At 53.7% G+C, this 21,991-nt stretch overlaps 1 protein-coding gene across 3 annotated transcripts in view; it reads right to left on the bottom strand.

The window, feature by feature from the left end:
• Positions 1-9,485: 9,485 nt before the first annotated feature.
• TARS2 (threonyl-tRNA synthetase 2, mitochondrial) overlaps positions 9,486-21,991 on the bottom strand; it is a 33,102-nt gene continuing 20,596 nt past the window's right edge. For 2 of the 3 annotated variants that reach the window (XM_030542449.1, XM_030542450.1), the window contains 6 exons: positions 21,268-21,345; positions 19,989-20,089; positions 16,758-16,862; positions 16,176-16,248; positions 15,986-16,100; positions 9,486-10,190 (listed from right to left, as the gene is read on the bottom strand). In XM_030542449.1, the coding sequence (XP_030398309.1) occupies positions 10,042-10,190; positions 15,986-16,100; positions 16,176-16,248; positions 16,758-16,862; positions 19,989-20,089; positions 21,268-21,345 (621 nt within the window). In that variant the 3' untranslated portion in view covers positions 9,486-10,041. Of the gene's footprint in view, positions 10,191-15,985; positions 16,101-16,175; positions 16,249-16,337; positions 16,430-16,757; positions 16,863-19,988; positions 20,090-21,267; positions 21,346-21,991 lie in introns of those variants that run through there. The other variant, XM_030542451.1, reaches the window with a different exon arrangement.

Genomic DNA, 21,991 nt, shown 5'->3' with positions numbered 1-21,991 from the left:
ACAGAGTTGAGTGAAGCTGAGTCATGGGCTTGACGTCAGCAGTCACGCCCTGCAGTGTACACAGCTTCCTAAATCACTAAGAAAATACCCCAAAACATAATCAGGTTTCCATCTGAGATAATCTTCCAAGGAAACAAGCGGCCAATCTTCCCATATGGAAAGAGCAGAAGCCTAAATGACTGACATGCTTCGGCTCGCATCTCTGCGTGTGTCATGCTTCACTCATATGTGATCCCCATTATCAAACATGTGTTCAGGCACACTGGCATGCAAATTCCAGGGGCGATTGTAACCACTAGGGGGGCCCTACATAACGATACTAAACTTGGAAGGATTTATTTTTTATTTTTTTATTTTTAACGGTAAATGTCTGTAAAGATGGACTTCGCCACGCACACACAAACCCACGTTTCCATAGATAACGATCGTCAGGCAAAGTAAGAAACATGCGGTTTGTGAACTTACCAGTCATAGCCCAGCAGTTTTGATTTTTGCATTAGGGTTCTTACCAATGGGTCAACAGATGAACGGCAAAGACAGACACGACGGGTGGATTTACGGATATATACTGTAAACAGTTTGCCCGGGGATGTTGGCAAGCTCTCTTAACAGTTTAGAAAGCTTTCACTTTTTGAAGCACACCACCTACCGTCATTACAGAATAGCCTGACACCACCCCCCCCTCATAAATTTCCTGCAACAGTGAAAATTTAGACTGATAAAAACCTACGAGAAAAGGGTTAAAAATGAATCGTGATAGTAGCCGCTGAAATTATAAAAAACAAACATTTGAATTCTGCCAGGCCTCATGATCCTCATTCCTGACACACCGTCACCTGTTCTGTGCATTACGATATCACCTGCCATCCCTAGTGATGGCCCCAGAACCCCATGGTGCAAGGTGCAGGACGCAGAACAAAATGACAGTCCCTGCGGCCTGCCCCAAAGAGTTTACAACTTTCAGCTGAGGCCTCTTCAGAGTTTATGACCAGAAGGGTCCATTAGATCATCTGGTCTGACTCCTGCACAGCAGAAGCCAGAGAATTTCCCCAGCCCCCGTACTGAGCCCAGTCACTCGTGTTTTATCCAAACATCCCTTCCACAAAGGCACCCAAGGGTGCATTGGAATCTATAGAAAGAGGCAGGCCATAGGAAGGAGGAGTTAAACCTAGAACACCTTGGATTTCTGCATTTGTTCAGTGCCTGGCACAGTAATGGGTCCCGGGCCACGACCAAGGCTCTCACAAGACAAATAAGGACCGTCATTCCCCATTATACAGGTGGGGAAACTGAGGCACAGAGCAGGGTTGTGACTTTCCTACTGCCACACAGTCAGTCAGTGGCAGAGCTGGGAACAGAGCCCAGGACTCCTGAGTCTCAGTCCAGTGCTCTAGCCACAAGACTTTTCCCATCACTAACTGCCTGGGACACCTGGTGTGTGGGGGCCTTTGCTCCACCCTCCCATTTGAGAGCCCCCCTCCAAACCAAGCAGATTTGTGACCTGGTGACCTCTGTCATAGAGGGGCAGCTGAGCCAACCCTAAGTGTGGTTGTGTCACACACACACACACACAAGGTCACAACTGCTGGAGCAGGAGCCGGGCCCAGTTTCCCGGGACAAGAGCTGCTGCTGCTGAGGCGTGACTGTGGAGCAGATTAGCCCTGCAACCCCCGCGGCCTTCTTCGTCTCTGCCTGCCTCCAGCTTCTCTGGTGTCCTAAGTGCACAGCATCAGAACAGACGGCAACAACTGGGTACTAAAATGCCTAGTGGATTTATGAGGTGCCCAACTCCCTTTGATAGCCAAGGGGAGTTGGGCACCCCACTGAGGGGCATTTGTGAATTCTGTGAGGTGTCTAAATACTTTAAAAGCAGCAAAGAATCCTGTGGCACCTTATGGACTAACAGACATTTTGGAGCATGAGCTTTCGTGGGTGAATACCCACAGGATTCTTTGCTGCTTTTACAGATCCAGACTAACACGGCTACCCCTCTGATACTTGACACTAAATACTTTAGCCCTCCTTTTGCTGTGATGTGGTCTGGTCTCTCTCTCACAGATAATTATCTGCCCCCATTCCCTCCAGGTTCCCCTGACTTGGTCTGTGGTTTGTATTATCACCTGCTAAACATCTCTGCACGCCTTAGGTCAGGCAGCAGCTCCACAGCCTGCCCACGCTTCCTGCTCCCACCTCAGGAATTTCATAAATAAATTGCTTCTGGCTGGACTGGCTGGTCGCAGGCTCTCGAAAGTCTAAATGCAAATACCCCTCAACTGGATGAAGTGAGCACGGAGAAACCAAGGTGGCCCAGCAACAACAACAAAGCTCCAGCACTGCTGGCCTGCGAGGCATGGCAAAGGGAAAGGAATCTGGCTAGCCCTCCCATGATTCGTGTTTGGAGGCCTCAATGTGCCAGGAGCTGTACATCCACCCAGGGAGAGACAGGACCTACGAAACATACACTGAATGGTCCCCGGGTGGCTCTGTGTCTGTACAGTGGCTAGCGCAACAATGGAGTCCTGGTCCATGACTGGAGCTGTTACACCCAATGCACAACATGCATCACCCTCCATGTTACAGGTGGGGAAACTGAGACACAGAACAGGGAAGAGACTCTTTCACAGTCACTCAGTAAGTCAGTGGCCGAGCCAGGAATAGAACCCAAGTCCCCAGCCTAAGCTCTAACCCCACTTTTTCCACCATGAACTCCTCAGAATATCCCAGACTCCTCTCTGTCAATTGCTTCTTCACACCAAGTACAGCTCAGCTCTGTTATCCCTGTTTAACAGTTAAGGGAAACTGAGGCACAGAGCAGCTTGGTGACAGCAAGTAGGTGGGGGATTCAGAAGTTCAGACTTACACTTTGTATTGCGTTTGGAGGAAACCCCTGGAGGTGGCCCCGGGTTCAAAGCTCACACCACACGTATGCCCGGCTGAAGTTAGTCACAGCAGCTGTGATGCCAGGCTCTCTCACCTGAATCAGGGCAGTATTACCAGACTAGGAGCTAGGCACACCCAGTTCTTCCTCTGCCTCCCTGCATGGGATCCAGGCGCCAGTCACTTCCCCAACTGCAGGCCTCAGTTTTCCCAGTTGCAAACCAGCGATGGTGACACCGACTCGCCTAACCAGACAGTGCAGTTGGGATTGTTTGCAATGCACGCAATTCAACTGATTGGTCAGCATTAATAAAACCATCATCCATGGTTCTCACCTCAGGCTTTTCACCAGTAGATCTCAAAGCACTTTACTCCTGCTTATCCTTTACAACCACTCTGGCAGTGTGAAGGGATCTGAGAGTGGGCATCGCAGTCACACTTACTTTAATACTATCTAGCTCTTACATCATCAGATCTTAAAGCAGGTCTGCTCGTCTAGGCCACAGAGCAGGACTTCACTCGAGCCATTGGGCCTGGTTCTCAGGGCCTAGCTCTCCGTCAGCCTGCACCTTGTGGGGTTGGTACACCTGTGCAAAGCGCTGCCCCTCCCATGCTGGGGGGACACACAGCAAGGTGCATGACCCTCATGATTCACCCATTATTTCTTCATCAGGGAGGGAAGTGGTTGTCGACCCTGGGAAAGTACCAGCTGGGTTTTATAATCCCATTTAACCATCAGCCGTGAGCCAAACCGCCCCCTCAGCCTTCACCAGAGCGACTCCAGTTACTGGACAGTCCGCAGCTGGAAAAGCCTGGGGCGGCGTCTCGGCTGAGTGCCAGGGGAAGGACGCAGGCTGCATTTCCAGCTCCACCACTGGATTGGGGACCGATCACTTCCTCTTCTTTGTACCTCAGTTTCCCTTCCCCCCCAAATCTGGAAAGTGGGATTCCAACCGCTCCTGCCAAGTATTACTGACCCAAGCAGGGATTGGTGTTGTCAGAGGAGGTGGAGATCAAAACTGGTTGGGGCTGAGCGGCAGAGGGATTTGGCTTGGACCCTCTAGCTCAGGGGAAGAGTTATTTTCCAAGCGCTCTGTAATTTGCAATGCAACTGCTGGGAAGGGGATGGCAAGTCTGCACGCCCAGCCCATGCCTTCAGGGCAAACTGGCCAGCTGGGAAACGCAGTGGGAATGGAGGTTACGCCCAGCCAGCAGCCTTGGCTCCAGAAATGTTTTCCCCTTTCATTCCTGCAGACAGAGTCACCCGGCCTGGATTTGCAGCCATTGCCAGATCTGCGACCCCAGGCGAGGAAACCCCATTCTGTTAGCGGCTGGATAGTTCCAGGAATTACAAAGCGGGGCTGGGGGCTTCCAAGCCAGGCAAGCCCAGTCAAACCTGCTGAAACCAGTTGCTCTTTGAGGACAGGTGTGGTGAAGGCACTGGGCTGGAACCCAGGAGACCTGGGCTCAGTTCCCAGCTCTGCCCCTGACTCACCAGAGCCAGTCACTTCCTCTCTCTGGGGCTTGCTGTCCCCTCTGTACCCCCGTCATAACACTCACCTCCAGCTGGTTGCATTGGTCAGAGGCCCCGTTGGGATGCCCGTCCATCAACGACCCCCATGGCCCTAAGCAATGGGGGGGGGGGGCAGTGGTCCTATTTACCTTTTTGCTGTTCCCGGCCAGGCAGGCAGGCCTGGTGGGCACAAAGGGGGTGCGGAGATGGGCTGCTTTGGAAGTGGGCTGAAGCTAAGATGCCATGGGGAGGGGAGCGGACAGGCAGTACTATTACAACACATTTTTGGCACTTGCCGCCATGTACGAAGTGACTGTGCACAGCCGGGATCAGCTTCTCCCAGGGGAGCAGAAGCGAGCAAACACTTGTCCTTAAAGGAGACACACTTGAACACCACATTCTCCAACGGTGACACAGGTCAGCTCCACGTTAGCCGTGTTTCCCCTCAACTAAACGGGCTGGCACAAAGCAGGAGCGAGGGACTATGCCAATCCCAGATGGCAGAGTAGAGCCCATGCTGGGTAAAGCAGTTTTCAAACCGTATGGCGGAGTGGAACGGGGATTCAGTGGGGAAATGGGGGTAGGCACCAGTCCAGTGTGTAGCATCCACCCCTGCTGCCTGCACAGCCACCTCCTCTCTCCACCAGCAGGGCAGGAGCGGCTGGGCACTAGAGGCCGGGTGTTCCAAGCTCGCTGTCCCAGCTGTGCCCATCTGTAAGATGGTGGGGGGGGGGAAATGACACTGACTCAGCTAACAAGATGGGCAAAGCGGGCATAGGGCCTCTCCGTGCTGTACCCACTCCAAGCAGAGAGGTTGCCCAGGGAGCACTTTCCACCAGGGCTATGCAGCGGGGTGGCATGAGCAGCACCCCTACAGCCGAGAGCGCCCGCACTGGAGGCTGAGGCTGAGCAAGGCTTGTGTGATGCCTCCGCTGTACGCTCCCGGGCCAGTCTCAAAATGGCTTTAACACACAACCCGCCTACCCACCCCAGACCTGGTTGCCACCCTCCCTCTACGGGCCTCCTGCCAGAGAGAAAGCAGACAGCGATGGCACGCCTGCCACGGGCTGCCATGGAATGAGTGCAGGAGAGGCTGCACCATGGGGGTCTTGGCTCCTTGCCGGGAAGAAGCTGAGCGTGTCATGAGCAACAACAAACAATGGGAGAAGTGCGGGGCCTGAAACAGGATAGTTAGAACTTCTACCTGGCCCTTTTCCACCCTACAGCGCATTCAACCATCGCTGCAAGCCAGCCCAACTCCACCACCGTCCAAGCATCGGCAGGATTGGAGCCAGCAATTCCCATCCTTTCATCCTCCACGGACATGCCACCAGCTCTGGGGAGGGCTGGGACAGCTGTTTTTCAACACACTGCAGTGCTACAAGGGGGCAAAAGCAGTAAAGGGGGAAAGAATGGGCCAGGGTTTAGGGCACTAGCCCAAAATGTGGGAGACCCACATTTAATTCTCTGTTCTGGAACCAAATACCCTCTCCGTGTGTGTGACGGGACAAGCCGCTTGGTCTCTCTGTGCCTCAGTTTCCCACCTGCCCCACAGGGATAACCGCACTGCCCTGCCTACCAGGGGGGTCGGGAGGATAAACACATCAGTGATGGGGGCCACATGTGTACCTAAAAGAGACAGCAGTTTAAGTGGCTGAATTGAATTTGGCCTGATTCTCCATGAGACTAAGGCCCCTGTACTCTGCCAGAGTGGTGTAAATGAAAACCAGGCCCAGAACCTAGTTGCTGACAACTCCAGGTTATTAAAAATCCCCTGGCGCTCGATAAATCGCCCAATTCAAATGCTACTCCCTACACTGGGCTTCCCTCTATTTTCAATTAGGGTCCTTTACTGTCAAAAGCCAGGCACAATGTTGCTGCACACCGTTAAGACAGCTATCTCGTTCCGCCCTAGAAGTGGCTGCATTTTCAGGCGGGGGTATCAGTTATGGAAAGCATCCTGGTGTCTATCAGAACACAAGCTCATCAGCACCGCTGTTACTGCTACCTGTCAAGTTTCTGAGCAGTATTGAGGTGCCAACTGCAGTACGTCAGTGTCTTGTGAAAGGCAATTCATCGTGAGAAACTCTTGTCAAGATGCACTCCATGCAGGGGAAAGATAAGCTCAGGTTGCTCGGAGGGCTTTCAACAGAGGTTTTGATTGAGTCACAGCAGGTCTGGCAAGTGACTCAAACTTATCAGATGTTCTAAGCTTTACAAAGAAGCAATTGTACGCCCCCCCCTCTTGAACATGGCAGGGATATGGTTACAGGAAACTGGCAGCAACAATGGCCAGGGCTGTTACTAAGAACACTCATGGAGGACTTCAGTTCTGGATTTTGAAAGAACTTGAACAGGGTTTTTTGTTTTTCGTTTTAAATCCAGTGTGTTGAAATAGGTCAGGCCCTGTCGCAACAAACACGTGCGTGGGGTGAATGCTTGGCCCTAGCTTGGTCTTTTAAAAACACAACTGCAGCCTCCCACTCTACAAGCAGGGTGGTCTGGTGGAGAGCATGGCCTAGTGGTGGGGAGCCTGGGACAGAGGGGTTTCTCCAAGACCAGAAGGGAGCATTGAGATGGTCTAGTCTGACCTCCTGCAGAACCCAGGCCAGAAACCTGCCCCCAGCTCATTCCTGTTTGAACTGGGGCAGACCCTTTTCCAATCCCCACTGACATATTGATGGATAATCCACCACAACCCTTGGGAAGTGGTTCCTGAGGTTAATTACCCTCATTTCCAGCCCGAATGTGTCTAGACTGCGGTTCTCCATTCTGCCACGACCACAGGCCTCTCTCTCTATGCTTCAGTTGCCCAATGGGGATAACTGCATGGCCCTGCCCCATGGCGGGGCTGTGAGGATAAATCTATTACAGATACTGACCCCAACACTGATTCTGAGTAACTGTTGAGGGATCCATGAGCGGCTCTTTCCTTGCAGATGTTCACCCAGCTGGTGCTAGAACAGATGCAAAATCTGCAGACATCTCCATGGCTACCGTGATCAATCAATACCCCCACAACACACCTGTCAAGAGCCGTGGGTCCCACACGTGCCTATCACAACATGTAGTGGTCCTCACCCAGTGCACTAAATGCCCCAATAACAGTTATCGGGGTGTAACCAGTCACATGGCTCTCGAATGAACTCCCCTGGGAAAATGATAAAAGACAAAAAACACCCGTGAGTGAACAGCTGTCACAAAATGATCATTCTAAATCCGACCGCTCAGTCTCCATCCTCAAAGGAAACCTGCACAACTAGTTCAAAAGATGAGCCCAGGAGCTTAAATTCATTACTCTGCTAGTCACTACAAATCATGGACTGGACAGACACTGAATTTATGGCTTATTATAACAGTCTGTAACCCACTAACCCCTCTCTTTGTCCTATGACTACAGAGGTGTTAACTGGCCACTCTACCTTGGATGATCCTTTAGGATATGTGCTAACTACCTATGCTAAACTATCCCTTCCATCTTGCATTTAGCTATGACACTAAGTACCTTCCCCAGACCGGAAGAAGAGAACTGTGTCACTCTTAAGTGTCTCTCCCCCACCAACAGGAGTTGGTCCAGTAAAGGACATTCCCCTCCTCCACCTTGTCTCCCCTTGGGCGGCAGGTTGGATATAGCATCCCACGTTCCACCCCAGAACTGGCTGCATCGGTGGTTTGTGAAGTGACTTAAAGCTCCTGTTGGGATGGACGATGTGTTAGGATGATGATTTATTTGTATTATTGTAGAGTCTCCATGCCCCTGGTGCCAGGTGCTGTACAAACACAATGAAGGGACTGTACCTGCCCCATGATTTCCTGAGAGGTCTCCCCTCCAAGTCCCACCCTAACTCTGCTTAGTTCAAGAGACCCATACACCAATCAATCAGCCTGGAGAACTAAAGCTGTCGCTCCCCCCACTTCCAGCTCCATTACACATTCGGCCACCCTGGCTCTGCTGGCGTTTGGGAAGGCCCCATTGTTTGCTAGCTCCCAGACCACACGTTATTTGGGGCTCAATGGAACCGTGCACGTTCGCAAACATTGAAGTGCACCATCAGCAGCCACAGATGGGGGAAGGCATCACCCTACCACGGGCAGCGTTGTGCAACCGTTACTCACGTCAGTGTGCAGCTACTGAGAACAGTCGGGCGAGGAAGTATTCACCATGACCCAGGGTTGCACAATCCAGCCTTCGATGGGTGGCATGTGCAGGAGAGCTCGTTTCTCTCCCCACCCAGTAAATCCAAAGGTCCCGCTCTGCAGGACCCCACGTTCGAAACGAGAGGGCAAGGTAGGGGGCACTGCCCACTGGTTAGCAGAGGAGCAAGGGGTTATCGCGGAGCCTGGGATTCTGTTCCCGACTTGGCACAGGCTCCCGTGCTCTCATCAAATGGGCGTTGTGGGGGCAAAAAGCTGTTGTTTAACTCTGTGCCTCGGTTTCCCCATCTATTATTGCTCAGGCCCCCGCTGCACCAGGTGTTGCTAACGTACCTCGTAAGAAAGCCCCAGCTCTGAAGGGCTCATGCATGGCAGGGAAAGGCAGGAAGAGAGAGAAGAGAAGCAACTCATCCAGTCACCCAGCAACAAAGCTGGGAAGAGAACCCAGGTGTCCTGCCTCCCAGTTCATTGGAGCACACGAATCGCCAGGCTGGAAGAGAACTGAGGCCCCTCTACCAAGCATTCTGCCTTGGGACAGTGGCCAGCGCCAGATGCTGCAGAAGGAGGGGCAGAACCTCCCCCCAGTAGCAGATGTGGGGGACTCCGCTCCCCACAGCGATTTCATCCTGAGCCCTAATAGTTCTAGCACCTCCCACTAGACAGCACAGCCTCCCGGGGGAACAGGGATGCTGCTACGGACCTACCGCAGGGGGGCAACTGACTGTGCGTGAGGTGTGTGGAGATCCTCCAATGAAAAGTTGCTAGCTGCTCCCACCCTCACATAACAGGGACCTCAGAGCTTCAGCTGCAGGGAGAGCCAGCCACCAGCTGCTGCACTCGCCCCCGGGGGGGGGCACCGTTCACCAGCGGCTCAGCACCGTGCCCAGGGCTAGAGCCCAGGGTATGATTGGTGCCGGTATGCACCACTAGTGATGCTGCCTTGACTTGAAAACACATTTTAATCAGGCCCAGGGACCCATCTGCGAGAGTGAGGCTGAGTGAGCGAGGCCAGGCCTGCAGGTTCCAGGGACCATCTTACTCCGGACAGGGGAGTCCAGCCCCTGCCATGCTACAGAATCAGCGTGCATTTCTTCTCCCCCTCTCGCCTGGGGGTGGGTGGGGGGCCTCTCAATAGCCACCAGCCCCTAAAGTGGCTCCTGCCCTTGGTCTGTGGGTGCGGATGCAGCTCCAGTACATGTCAGGAGTGTCTAGGGTCTGCACCGACCCTGCTGGGAAGCCGCACACTTGGGGACGTCATAGGGTGACGAACATCTGGAAAGCAGCTGGTGTAGCCTCCCTGTGCCAGGAGTGGCACCGAACCAGTGCAAAGGGCAAGTCACAGAGTGCTGATGCCCGTTGGCAACCCCAGCCCAATCCTACGCACCAGGCCACCGGCGCCTGGCTTGCCTGCTCCATCACAGACTCGGACAGGTGGCCGCTCATCACCGCCTGCTTCCCCTGGAGAAGCAAGCCCACGACATGCTGTGGGGACCGGCTCAGAACAGCTCCTCGGCGTTCCTGAGCCGGGCATCCCGCAGCTCCCGCAGCTTGAGCAGCACCTCCTGCAGGCCGTGTTCCCCATGCTGCTTGGCGTCGCGGGTGCGGACGTTCACCGTGCGGCTGGACAGCTCCTTCCTGCCAACCACTGCAAGACAGAGATGGCGCGGCTGAAGTGGGGCAGACTACGAAGGGGAAGAACCGGAGCCAGCAGCAGGGGACAGCACTTCCTCCCCAGCCCAGCGCACCCCTTGGAAAACTTCCCTGCATGCAGAGCCCCACACAAGACCCTACAGTGGGTGGCAGGGGCATGAAGGCACCCAGCGAGATCCAGCAGCAGAGATCAGGGGAGGGCAGGGACCCAGCCCCCTGTGCATTGGGTCTGCTCCAGCTCTGCTCCAGCGTCCGCCAGGAAGGAGGGCTCTGGCCATCAGCGCAGGCTACGTGGCGGAACGGCGCCCAAGAGCCATGCTACAGCCTGCCCATGAGCACAAGGAATGGGGGCGGGTGCATTCAAAGGCCATCAATTACATGGCCTCTCGCCCCCACCTTAGCTCAGCAGCTCCAGCAGAGAGTCCAAGACGGATCCCCACCCTCCCCTTTGCCCTAGGGGGGTCCCTGCAGGGCAGGGCTGAGGCATGTGGACAGGAGAGCATGTGTGGGTAGGGGGGACAATTGCTGCACCCCATTGGTGGCCAGTGGATCCCAAGCACCAGGGCTGTCGTGGGAGCACTTTCGGGACCTGGAAGCCCTGCGGGAAGCAGCTCCAGGGCAATGGGAGGCGTCCCACGCTCCCCAGGGCTGCAGCCAGGTCCTTGTTGCCTTGGCCGTTGCTAATCAGCCCATGACAGATGGAGGAAGCAGTGAGCTGAGCCAGCGTTACCTGGAGCTCACCCCCGGACACAGAGCAGCCGAAGCAGCAAGGGAGCCCAGCGCGTTATCTCTTCCCGCCAGGCTCTGCGGAAGGCTGCAGCTGCCGAGTGCGGTGTGACCAGGAGAAGCCTGGGTTTCCTGGACTCGAGTGCAACCCGAGCCCAGCCCCAGCAGCATCAGCTGGGACATGGAGCAGTTTGGGTTAGTTTAGACAGTGAGAGGGATGCTGAGCTCCGAGGAAGAAAGAACTGCTGTCACAGACTACAGCCATGAGTCATCCCAACCCCCCCCACAAATCCAGGGCTGGGAAAAGTCACCCCCAACACACCGCACAAAGGGTTTGCAAATCCTAACCAAGCCCAGACACTGAGCTCAGCCTAACTTCCCCAAAACACCAGGCTAACAGACGGGCTGAATCACAAGCTTTTGGGACAGGAAGCCTGGCTGATCCCAGTCCACCACCAAGCCAGCACTGGACCCTTTCCCACACAGCGTTTGCGTGGGCTTTTGTCACACGGCCCAGACCTCGCTGCTTCCATCCCTGCCCTCGGAACTCTGTTCCACCGGCAATTAGCAGCACCCAAGAGCTTGCTTGGCCCTTTACAAACCGGGGAGAGAAAGTTCTGCCCTGGACACTTCCAGGCCAAGCCATTTTCCATCTCCTTCAGCCTCTTCTGAGGTCCCTCTCCTCGACCACAGAGGCAGACCCTTGATGCTAGGACAGTGTGCACTGTCCAAAGGCAGAATTAAGATCCCCTTTCGACAGAAGATCCCCTTAGGTGGATAGAAAGGTGGCCAGATCATTGGGCTCAACGGGTAATGATCAATGGCTCCATGTCTAGTTGGCAGCCAGTTTCAAGAGGAGACCGAGCGGCTAGGCAGCAGTTCTGCAGAAAAGGACCTAGTGGTTACAGGGGACAAGAAGCTGGATATGAGTCAACAGTGTACTCTTGTTGCCAAGAAGGCTAACAGCATTTTGGGCTGTATAAATAGGGGCATTGCCAGCAGATCAAGGGATGTGATCATTCCCCTCTATTAGACATCGGTGAGGCCTCATCTGGAGTACTGTGTCCAGTTTTGGGCCCCACACTACAAGAAGGATGTGGAAAAATTGGAAAGAGTCCAGCAGAGGGCAACAAAAATGATCAGGGGGCTGGAGCACATGACTTATGAGGAGAGGCTGAGGGAACTGGGATTGTTTAGTCTGCAGAAGAGAAGAACGAGGGGGGATTTGACAGCTGCTTTCAACTACCTGAAAGGGGGTTCCAAAGAGGATGGAGCTAGACTGTTCTCAGTGGTACCTGATGACAGAACAAGGAGTAATGGTCTCAAGTTGCAGTGGGGGAGGTTTAGGTTGGATATTAGGAAAAACTCTTTCACTCAGAGGGTGGTGAAGCACTGGAATGGGTTACCTAGGGAGGTGGTGGAATCTCCTTCCTTAGAGGTTTTTAAGGTCAGGCTTGACAAAGCCCTGGCTGGGATGATTTAGTTGGGGATTGGTCCTGCTTTGAGCAGGGGGTTGGACTAGATACATCCTGAGGTCCCTTCCAACCCTGATATTCTATGATTCCCCTGACTGAGGCTGGTTGCAGGGCTGCTCGGTCTCCCTCCAGTTGCTAACACCCTTAGGGGCGGAGGTGGACGAGACCCCAGCCAGAGATCCACACGGTGCATCCTAGCCATTCTCCCACTCTTCTTGCTGCCTGATGAATCCTCCTATCTGAGGGCGATTGTCCACAGGCTGCACCCCCTGGCTGTGCCGTGGCAAAGATGCCCCAACCAGACAGCCTGGGCCTCAGGAGTTTCTACCTTTCAAGCATTAGCTGAGCTGGACAGAGTTCGCTGAGTCACTAACATGGGGCAGGGAAAAGCAGAGCTGTCTACTTTTAATGGGATCGCGACCAGTCACAAGCAGCTCAACCGGCTCTGACTAAGCAAAAGGTTCCCCATTTTTTTTTGTCCTTCAGGGCCGGGATGGTGCATTTGGATCCATTCAGAGCAAAGGGCTGAATCTGAAACATTCCCCTTCCCCGCAACCCAAGCACTGCAGCCCTGACGGAGTGAAACTGATTAGAAACCAAAGAGAAACTGCCCTGTCAGCCTGTCTCACCCCAGCTGAGTGAAGGGCAATGGGGAAACCAGCAGTATCAGGAGTGAACTAGACAGAGATGAAGATTTAAAAAGCCACCAGAGGGCTTTGCACACTCAGCTCCCATTGGCTGGGTGTTCAAATCCCTTAGACAGCTCAGACAGTACCAATCTAAAGGTCCTGGGGGTTGGAGTCTAAGCGGTGTAGTGGAGAGAGCACAGGGCTCGAGATAGGTCTACACGTCACACACTGCACAAGTGTAGCTGTGGCACTTTAATGAAGATGCTCTAAACAGACGGGACAGAGCTCTCCCATCGGTGTACTTAACCCACCTCCCCGAGAAGCAGTAGCTGTGTTAACGGGAGAAGCTTCCCACCAACAGAGGGCTGTCTACACGGGGGGCAAGATGGGATACCGACGTCGCTATTGGGTGTGGACCCTGAGTGAGTACTTATACTGATATAGGCCTGTAGTGTGACCAGACCTCAGGAGAGCTGGGTTCCAGCCCAGCTCTGCCACTGGCCTGTTGAGTGACCTTAAGCAAGTCACTCCCCCCTCCCGGCCCCAGTTTCCCCATCTGTAAAACAGGCTAATGATACGACCTCCTTTGTAAAGCATGTTGCACACTCTCCAGATGATAAGAGCTAGGGATTATCATAAACCAGACACCAACCTCAATCCCTCCAGCCTCTCACTATCTGAATTCCCCTACTATTCGGAGTCACAGACCGGGACGGGACAAGTCAGGACTCCTGGGATCTATTCTCATCTCTGCCAAACTCATTACAGGAGACAAATACGTTACATGGGCAGGGTGCGGAGAGCTGGAACGGGGCTTCCTGCAAGCATTTTGGCCAGCTCCCAGCCACCCCAGCCTGTGCCAAGCAAAGCATGCCAGCATCCCACATCTCGCCACAAGCACTTCTACACACGCTAGGAGAGAGCTCTGTGTGCCAGCAGAGAACTGGCTGAGTTAACAGCCGGGGCTCTGACAGCTGGCCACTCACGGCTGAGCAAGGGAGCAGACCCTGAGAAACTTTACAGTCACTGACCGCTGAGGTCACGGTGGGTTTAGGGTTCCACCAGAGCTGTGTGAGGGGGCCTTAATGGGGGTGGAAATACCCCCAGAATCCTCCCTGGTGTGGACCTGGTGTAAGGGCTTGGCATCCATCCTGCTTCCATATAGGGGCCAGATCAGAAACATGGCTGGAGCACGCTAGACTACAACCAGGGCCCTGCTTCCCAAGGGTGATGGGCAGCAGCGCATGAGTTAGAGCAGCCTCAGGGTCACGGCTTGTAGGCCCTACCATAATACACCTAGCTCAAGATCACTATTAGTCCCTTTACCTGCACCTGTTGGAGCCAGAGTAACAGACTGGGACTGAAAGAGCGTAAAGGGGTTGGATGAGCAGGGAAGGGCTGGAGAGTCCAGCCAGCGCAGAGGAAGGGCATAGATGTGTATTATATACGTGAAGCACTCGTTTAGGGATGGAAGAGACTGCACAGACATAACGAGGCGCCATTCCTGACACCCATGGGATGAGTACTTCCAAAACCCGTCACGACACAGACTGGCCAAGAGGGTCCCAACATCTCTTCCGCATCCGGGTTCATTTTAACCCCAGCTTTCTAGGCTCCACACAGTGGCAGCGAACAAAAAGCCTTCGAGCGATTTACATGGGAGGAAGGGAGGGAATTGGGGTGGCAGTTGCCCCGGTGACAGATTTGGGAGGCTAGGGGGCTGGCAGAGGAAAGGCCCGTAACCAGGTGACACCAGAGAGCCAGGCTCAATAACTGAACCTGAACTAAGCACTGTCCCCACTGGCTGAAGGCAGAGCCAGCCTGGGCAGCCTCCCTAAGTATCCTGTGCCATTCCACACACTGCAAGCCCCGGTACAGCAGATGCAGCTGGAATGCAAGTGTGGCCTGCTGGCTAAAACACTGGTTTGAGAGTCAGGAGTTCAAATCCCAGCTCTGCCACAGATGCCCCTAATCTCTCCAGGCCTCATTTCCCTCCTTTCTAAAACAGGGAGAATCATCCTTCCTTTATCTAGTAAGGCTATGAGCTCTTTGGGGCAGGGACTATGTCTGTCCTTATGAGCTGCGCCCAACATGGTGGAACCTTGATCTGAGTTTGAGCAGCCGAGGGGTTGCTCTGAGTTGCGGCCTCTAGGCGCTACCGTAATATACCTAGCCCAAGGTCTGTGGGAAATCCTATAACTCACCCCACCTGTGCTAGTCGCTGCCTCTGTGGAACTAGGGGGAGGTTGGTTTAGGAGCCTTTGCCGCTCTCCCCATTCCCCAAGGGATGTTGGGAAGGCAAGGAAGGGACCCTCGGGGCAGAGTACAGAGCACGGCCCTGCCCCTTTCCTCACAGCTCCTTCTGAGGGCAGGGCTGTGCACCTGCAGCCTGTGTGCCGGGCATTCCCACGAAGTCGACATATCCAGCCCAGGGAGACGCTACGGATGAGAGAACCCAGCCCAGAGCTGTTACTCCTCTGGCGGATTCGCCATGGGGCTGAGAGGAGGGGGAAGGTCGAGAGCTCCCTGCCCCGCAGCCCCCGTCTCCACTTCCTCCAGCCCGGATCCTGGAAGCACGGGAGTGCATTCTGGGGGAGCACGAGTGACAGATGTTGCCATGGAAATGGCTGCATCCCCCTCCACCGCCCCATGAGGGAAGGATCTGGGGCACAAGAGCCCCTCTACCCCAGCTCAAACAGGCAACAGCGGGAGGAGCACCCCGTGGCCCAGTGTTCCCAGTCCTGCCGTTAGCAGCAGTGCATTAGCGAGAGGGCTGATGAGGGACGGAAATCATCTCCTGTGACAAGCACCTGTTGCACCAGGGAGCGGGTGTTCAGGGGAAGTGCAATCCAGCCTTCCTACGCCCCGAGCGCGGCTGTCTGGCTGTGGCCGGGCGCGCCTCCTGGGACAGGTGGGACGTGATTGCTTTAGGAAGCCATGCCTCACACCCTCGCTCTTACCCAGCTGGAAGTTGTATTGAGCCAGCTGAGCCTTCCGGATTTTCCGGTTCAGCGTGGCACTCCAGTCAGCATCGATGTCCGCCATGAACCCCGCCTGGTGGAACGTCTCGCGGACCTGAGACACAGAGAGAAACACATCAGAGATCCCAGCCATGGACGGCGCAGGTCGGGCCTGTATTTCGCCACTCACCTCGTGGGCATAAGCCTCCACGTCGGGTCCGACTGGGATCACCATGACTTGGAATGGGGACAGCCACAGAGGCCTGCAAAGCAAGGGAGAGGCTGAGTTCCCTTTGCTTAGTTACACCAGAGCCCTCTTCTCCTCTTCCCCCGGCAGGGCGTTCCCACTCACCCGAGCTTTGTCCATGTTCCGAGGCCAACGCAGGATGGATCTGGCAGCCCTGGCCAGCTTGTCTGCAGAGACTGCGCCCAACACCAGTGCATCTAAAAGCACAGGCCTCTAATGCTTAAGCGACTTGCCCAAAGTCACATTGGGAGCAGAACCACATTGGGAGCAGCCCGCTGCTCTGTGCACAAGGTCATGCTGCAGCCCTGAGGGCGAGCCCTGGGCATCTGGCTACCTGGCTTCTCTTTCTGACTCTGACTCTTTCTGACTGCAGTTTCTTAACAGTAAACGCCCACCCAGAACCACGCATCCGCCCCCCAGGGCAGAGCTTCACTGGATAGTCACAGCGGAAGGGGACACCAGGGAAGGAACCGTAGGGCGAGAGATCCCCAATGCAGGGTTAGGAGCCAGTGCATCTGTCCTCACCACTTCCGGCCGTAGTTTTCAGCCAGGACGGCCAGTATCCTCTCCATGGAGCCCAGCACCGCCCGGTGGATCATCACCGGCCTCTCGGACGTGCTGCCATCTTTGCTGTGGGTGAAAAGGATCATGGGAAGCAGTCAATGGGCACTGAAGGTATAGAGAGACAAGCAGACCCCTTCCCCGTGCTCCTGTCCCGGGGTCTGACGTGACTGAAAAGGAGGAGAAGGAAGTAAGAGTTTGGGGGCTGATTCTGGCTGCAATGTGTTTACATTTGATGGAGATGCCACTCAAAGTTGCTATAGCAATGAAGTGGCTCCAGACACGGATGAGGTTCCTGTTACCCCTCAGGTTTTCGCAGGCGCAGTTCCCTTTGACGTGAGCAGGAGCTGTGCCTCTAAACACTCTAAAGGCCATGGAAACGTGAGATCACCCACTTGCCCACCGCGGAAATGCAGCCACCTCTAGGGCGAGACAGTTACACCACAATTTGCCAAATATCGTTTTGTTCCTCGTTCGAAAGAGGAAGTGAATTTATTTCCAGCAAATGTGAAACATGAAGTTCTGAGGCAGGTCTAATGTGTCAGCTATTCTGGCACGTGGCCAGGAGACCAGGGTCAACACTTCAGCTCTTGCAAAATGTCCCAGGTGCAGTCAGATCTTCAGTTAAGGGCTCAAGGTGTCTGGAGTGGGATTCTCCTAAATTCCCAGTGCTGGCTGAGCTCTGCTCCTGGAGGCGTCAGCAGGAATTTTCTCACTAACGTCAATAGGAGCAGGGTGAGGCCAATACTGAGTCTTTATGAAAACCGCATGGCCTAATTTCCCCTCTCTGCTAACTACCCCGGACACGTTCCCTGGAATTACAGGAAGAGAAAACCGATATTTATAGGGTGCTTTTCACCCCAAGGACCCCACAGCACCGTATCCACTTGCCTTTATATATCCACGGTACGCCATACAGGGCTACTGAAATGCGGCCATCTCTGGGGCGGAACATGTCAGCTGTTGCACAGCACATGGCAACAGAGTGTTAGATGGGAAGTGAAGAAAGAATGGGGACAAAACTAGCCAGGAATAAAGTGAAGCTGGAAATGAGGGGAAGGTTTCTAGCCTTGAGAGAGAGGGAGGGACTGGACCAGTCTCCCACAAGAGGCAGGGGTGCGGGGGGGACAAAGAGCCAGCTAGTTGGAAGCTAGAGCTTGACCTGTTTGTGAATAGGGTGATAGGAGGGGGTTGCCTGCGACAGCAGAGGACTGGACTCGATGACCCAGAAGGTGCCTTCCAGTCCTATGTTTCTAACAACAACAGAACCAGAGGAAAACGCAAGGGGGATTCAGAATGTACCTTCTATTGGCAAGATTTGGCCAGGACTAAGGTTCTATCATCCACTGGTGGTTATTAAAACTCTCAGGCTGGACTCATTGATGGGTGCTCAGGGAGACTGGGAGCCCAACAAATATCTTCCCATCTCCTTTAGGCCCCTGGGAAATCCAGAGTTCATTGCTTGTTTTGCTAAGGTGATGGCCAGGGCTGACACACCAGGGATTGAACTGGGACCTCCGGATGTTCAGAAAGACTTTGACAAAGTCCTTTACCAAGGGCTCTGATGCAAAGCAAACTGTCATGGGATAAGGGGGCAAGGTCCTCTCGTGGATCAGTAACTGGTTAAAAATTAGGAAACAGAGGGTAGGAATAAAGGGCCAGTTTTTACCGTGGAGAGAAGTAAATAGCAGGGTCCCCCAGGGACCTGTACTGGACCAGTTCTGTTCAACATATTCATAAATGACGTGGAAAAAGGGCTAAACAGTGAGGTGGCAAAATTTGCAGACTAGACAAAACAACTTAAGATAGTTACGTCCAAAGCAGACTGAAGAGTTACAAAGGGATCTCACAAAACCGAGTGACAAAACAGCAGATGAAATTCAATGTTGATAAATGCAAAGCTAACGCACATTAGAAAAACATAATCCCAACTCTACCTACAAAATGATGGTGTCTAAATTAGCTGTTACCACTCAAGAAAGAGATCTTGGAGCTTAGTTTTCTGAAAACATCCACTCCATGTGCACCGGCAGTCAAGAAAGACTGGGACTGTTCATCTTAGAAAAGAGATGACTGAGGGGGGATATGACAGAGGTCTATACAATCATGACTGGTGTGGAGAAAGTGAATAAGGAAATGTTATTTACTCCTCCTCCTAACATAAGAGCCAGGGGTCATCAAATGAAATTGATAGGCAGTAGGTTTAAAAACAAACAAAAGAAAGTACATCTCTACCTCGATATAACATGACCCACTACAACATGAATTTGGATATAACGCAGTAAAGCAGTGCTCCGGAGGGGGCGAGGCTGCACGCTCCAGTGGATCAAAGCAAGTTCGATATAACGCGGTTTCACCTATAAGGCAGTACGATTTTCTGGCTCCCGAGGACAGCGTTCTATCGAGGCAGAGGTGTATTTCTTCACACAACACACTGTCAACCTGGGGAAGTCATTGCCAGAGGATGCTGTGAAGGCCAAAAGTATATAAGAACTAGGTAAGTTCCTGGAGACTAGGTCCATCAATGGCTATTAGCCAAGATGGTCACAGATGCAACCCCACGATCTGGGTGTCCCTAAACCTCTGACTGCAGGAAGCTAGGACAGGATAACAGGGGATGGCTCACTAGATAACTGCCCTATTCTTTTCATTCCCTCTGAAGCACCTGGCATTGGCCACTGTTGAAAAACAGGATACCGGGCTAGATAGACCATTGGTCTGAGCCAGTACGGCCGTTCTTACGTTCTTAAAAGCATGAGCTGCTACAGCTCGATCTGATGAGCCAAGGCACCCCTGACTCTCATCCTCTAGGGATCAGGCACTGAGGGGGAGCCATAACACACGTTCATCATGGGGCTACATCAAGACCCCAACCCTTTCAAAAGCTACCCCCAACCATATGATCCTTACTGGCCAAGATGCTGGGTTTAAGGGCTTGTCTACACAACACTTAGCTTGCGGCAAACTGGGAGAGTAAATCTACCTTGGGCCAGTCTGTCCATGCAGCCACTGCTACCGTCCACTACAAGTTTCCTACTGTGCTTTGACATACCTGGTTTTGAAAGTTTTGAGTGCACGGCAGCACCATCTACACGGACGGCTAGCGAGCAGCAGGCTAGCCTGGGATAGGTTTACCCCCAGCTCACTACAAACACACCGTTTGTACAGACAAGCAGCACCCAGATCTTGCTATACCTGATGTATGTCAGGTCGAACCTCACGGGCATTTGGAAGTCCAGCTGAATGGTAGCACATTGATGGTATCGGCCCAGGGCGTCCTTGAGCTGAATGTCGATCTGAAACAGCAGGTGGAGACGGGTGAGTCACTCATTTCCCAACAGACCCTGGAGGGGCCAGCACTGTAAACAGAACCCTGTCTCCGTGGTGATACAACTTAGCTTATCAAGGCAGGAAAAAAGTCATTACGCATTATCCCCTCCACGCTATGTATGGCTACAGCAGCAGCAATGATCTCTGGGGGGAGCAAGGGATAAGCCCAGACAAAAACTCCAGGCTACAGTCTCGGCTCCAGCTGCCGATTAAGTCCCAGGAAACACCTAGCACATGGCTGTTTGTTAGGACACCTGTACCCTGCAACACTGCACATCGGAGAGCCATGTCTGCAGAGACTCATGGAGGAGTCTTGCCCAGCAATGAGCTGATCCTGGGGGGGGACAGAGATCAAGGTCTCTTTCAAGGGTGGAAAGTCCAAAAGTCACGGTGTTTGCATGCTGGAAATCATGGCTGAGGCAGAAGTCACCCGAGGGCCCAATCCTGCAGCTCCTTGCACATTCCATAGATAACTACTCCCGTGAGTAAATCCAGTCCCAGGGGCCAATAGATTCCTGCACAGGTGAGTTACCCGGACAGCTGACATGAGCAGTAAAGTCAGTCACACCAATCACATGAGTAAAGTTACTCACGTGTGTCTGCGTTTGCAGGACCAAGGTCTTAGTCATCCTTGATTAAAACCCGCAGTTTGCTGATCCCAGAACTCGGAGTGGGGGGAATGGGTATAAACAAGATGGGTTCAATTCCGGGCCCTGCATTAGCTTCTACTAATTGAGCTGTTTTGTAAATTAATCAAAATTAGAGCCCATATGTTTTAAGACACTCGTGTAGCCTCCTAAAACAACTGTGCCGAGCTAGTCCCAGTGCTTTCCATCCCTAGCTCGCTGTGCCTCACGAGGGAGGGCAAGGATCACCGATGCGCTATGCTCGGCCGCAAGTGTTGGGGCTGACACAAGAATCACTGGGTGAGTTCTCTGGCCTGTGCGAGGCAGCAAGTCAGACTAGAGAATCAAAATGGCCCCTCCTGCTCTTCACAGCCGAGTCACTACTCTCACGCCATAAGTGAGGAAACTGAGGCAGAAAGCAGGGACACGACTGGCCCAAGAAGGCAAAGCAAGTGTGGCAGGCTCGGGACCCAGGAGTTCTGGCTCCAACAACTGATGGTCATCGAGCGGTCACTAACCTTTGGCCCATAAAATGCCCCGTCGCCTGGGCTGAGCTCCCAAGGCTGCCCAAAATCATTGAGGCTTTTCTCCAGTTGCTGGAAGACAAAGGGGTTAAGTGAGTAGATGCCTTTTGCCCCAGGTCGCTCCTTTTGCCCCATGGCCGCTGTCAGCTAGTCACAGGGTTGATTCAATATTGAAAGTCACTGCAGGAGACAAGAAGCCGACCAGCATCTACCCTGCCAACCAGCTGCGACGGCCGCGTGAGCAGCATCTTCTGTACGGTAAGTGGACCCTGCCTCGGGGGATGATGCTATAGCAGACGGGTCTATTCAGTGTCACTGTACTGCGAGAGGTGGCATGGGGATCCAATCACGAGGGTCTGTACCAGGCAACTCCCCCAAGTGCTGCTCTGTGCCACAGAAAACAGAGCTGTCAAATCACTCAGACCCAACCACATCAGCCTCTCGCCCCCTGCCAGGGTAAGTAAGCAACAGTCACGGGGCACCAGCACCAGCAACCTGACTGGAGGGCGGGGGAGCAAACACCACACCCAAATGAACAGGCAGAGGGATTTATTACAGCAGTGCCTAGAGATCTGAAACTGAAATCAGGGCCCTTGCTGCATTGGGCGGGTACAGGCCCTGGCTGACATATGGGCCCCATCATGCCAGATGCCTAGCCAAGCCCAGCCCAGGGCCCCCACCGTGCCAGGCGCCACGCCAACACAGAATGAGAGAGTCT

This window comes from Gopherus evgoodei, chromosome 24, assembly GCF_007399415.2.
Source record: "Gopherus evgoodei ecotype Sinaloan lineage chromosome 24, rGopEvg1_v1.p, whole genome shotgun sequence".
Classification (NCBI taxonomy): Eukaryota; Metazoa; Chordata; order Testudines; family Testudinidae; genus Gopherus; species Gopherus evgoodei.
Note: the sequence above shows the minus strand (reverse complement) of the source record. Positions and strands in the feature narration are given on the sequence as shown.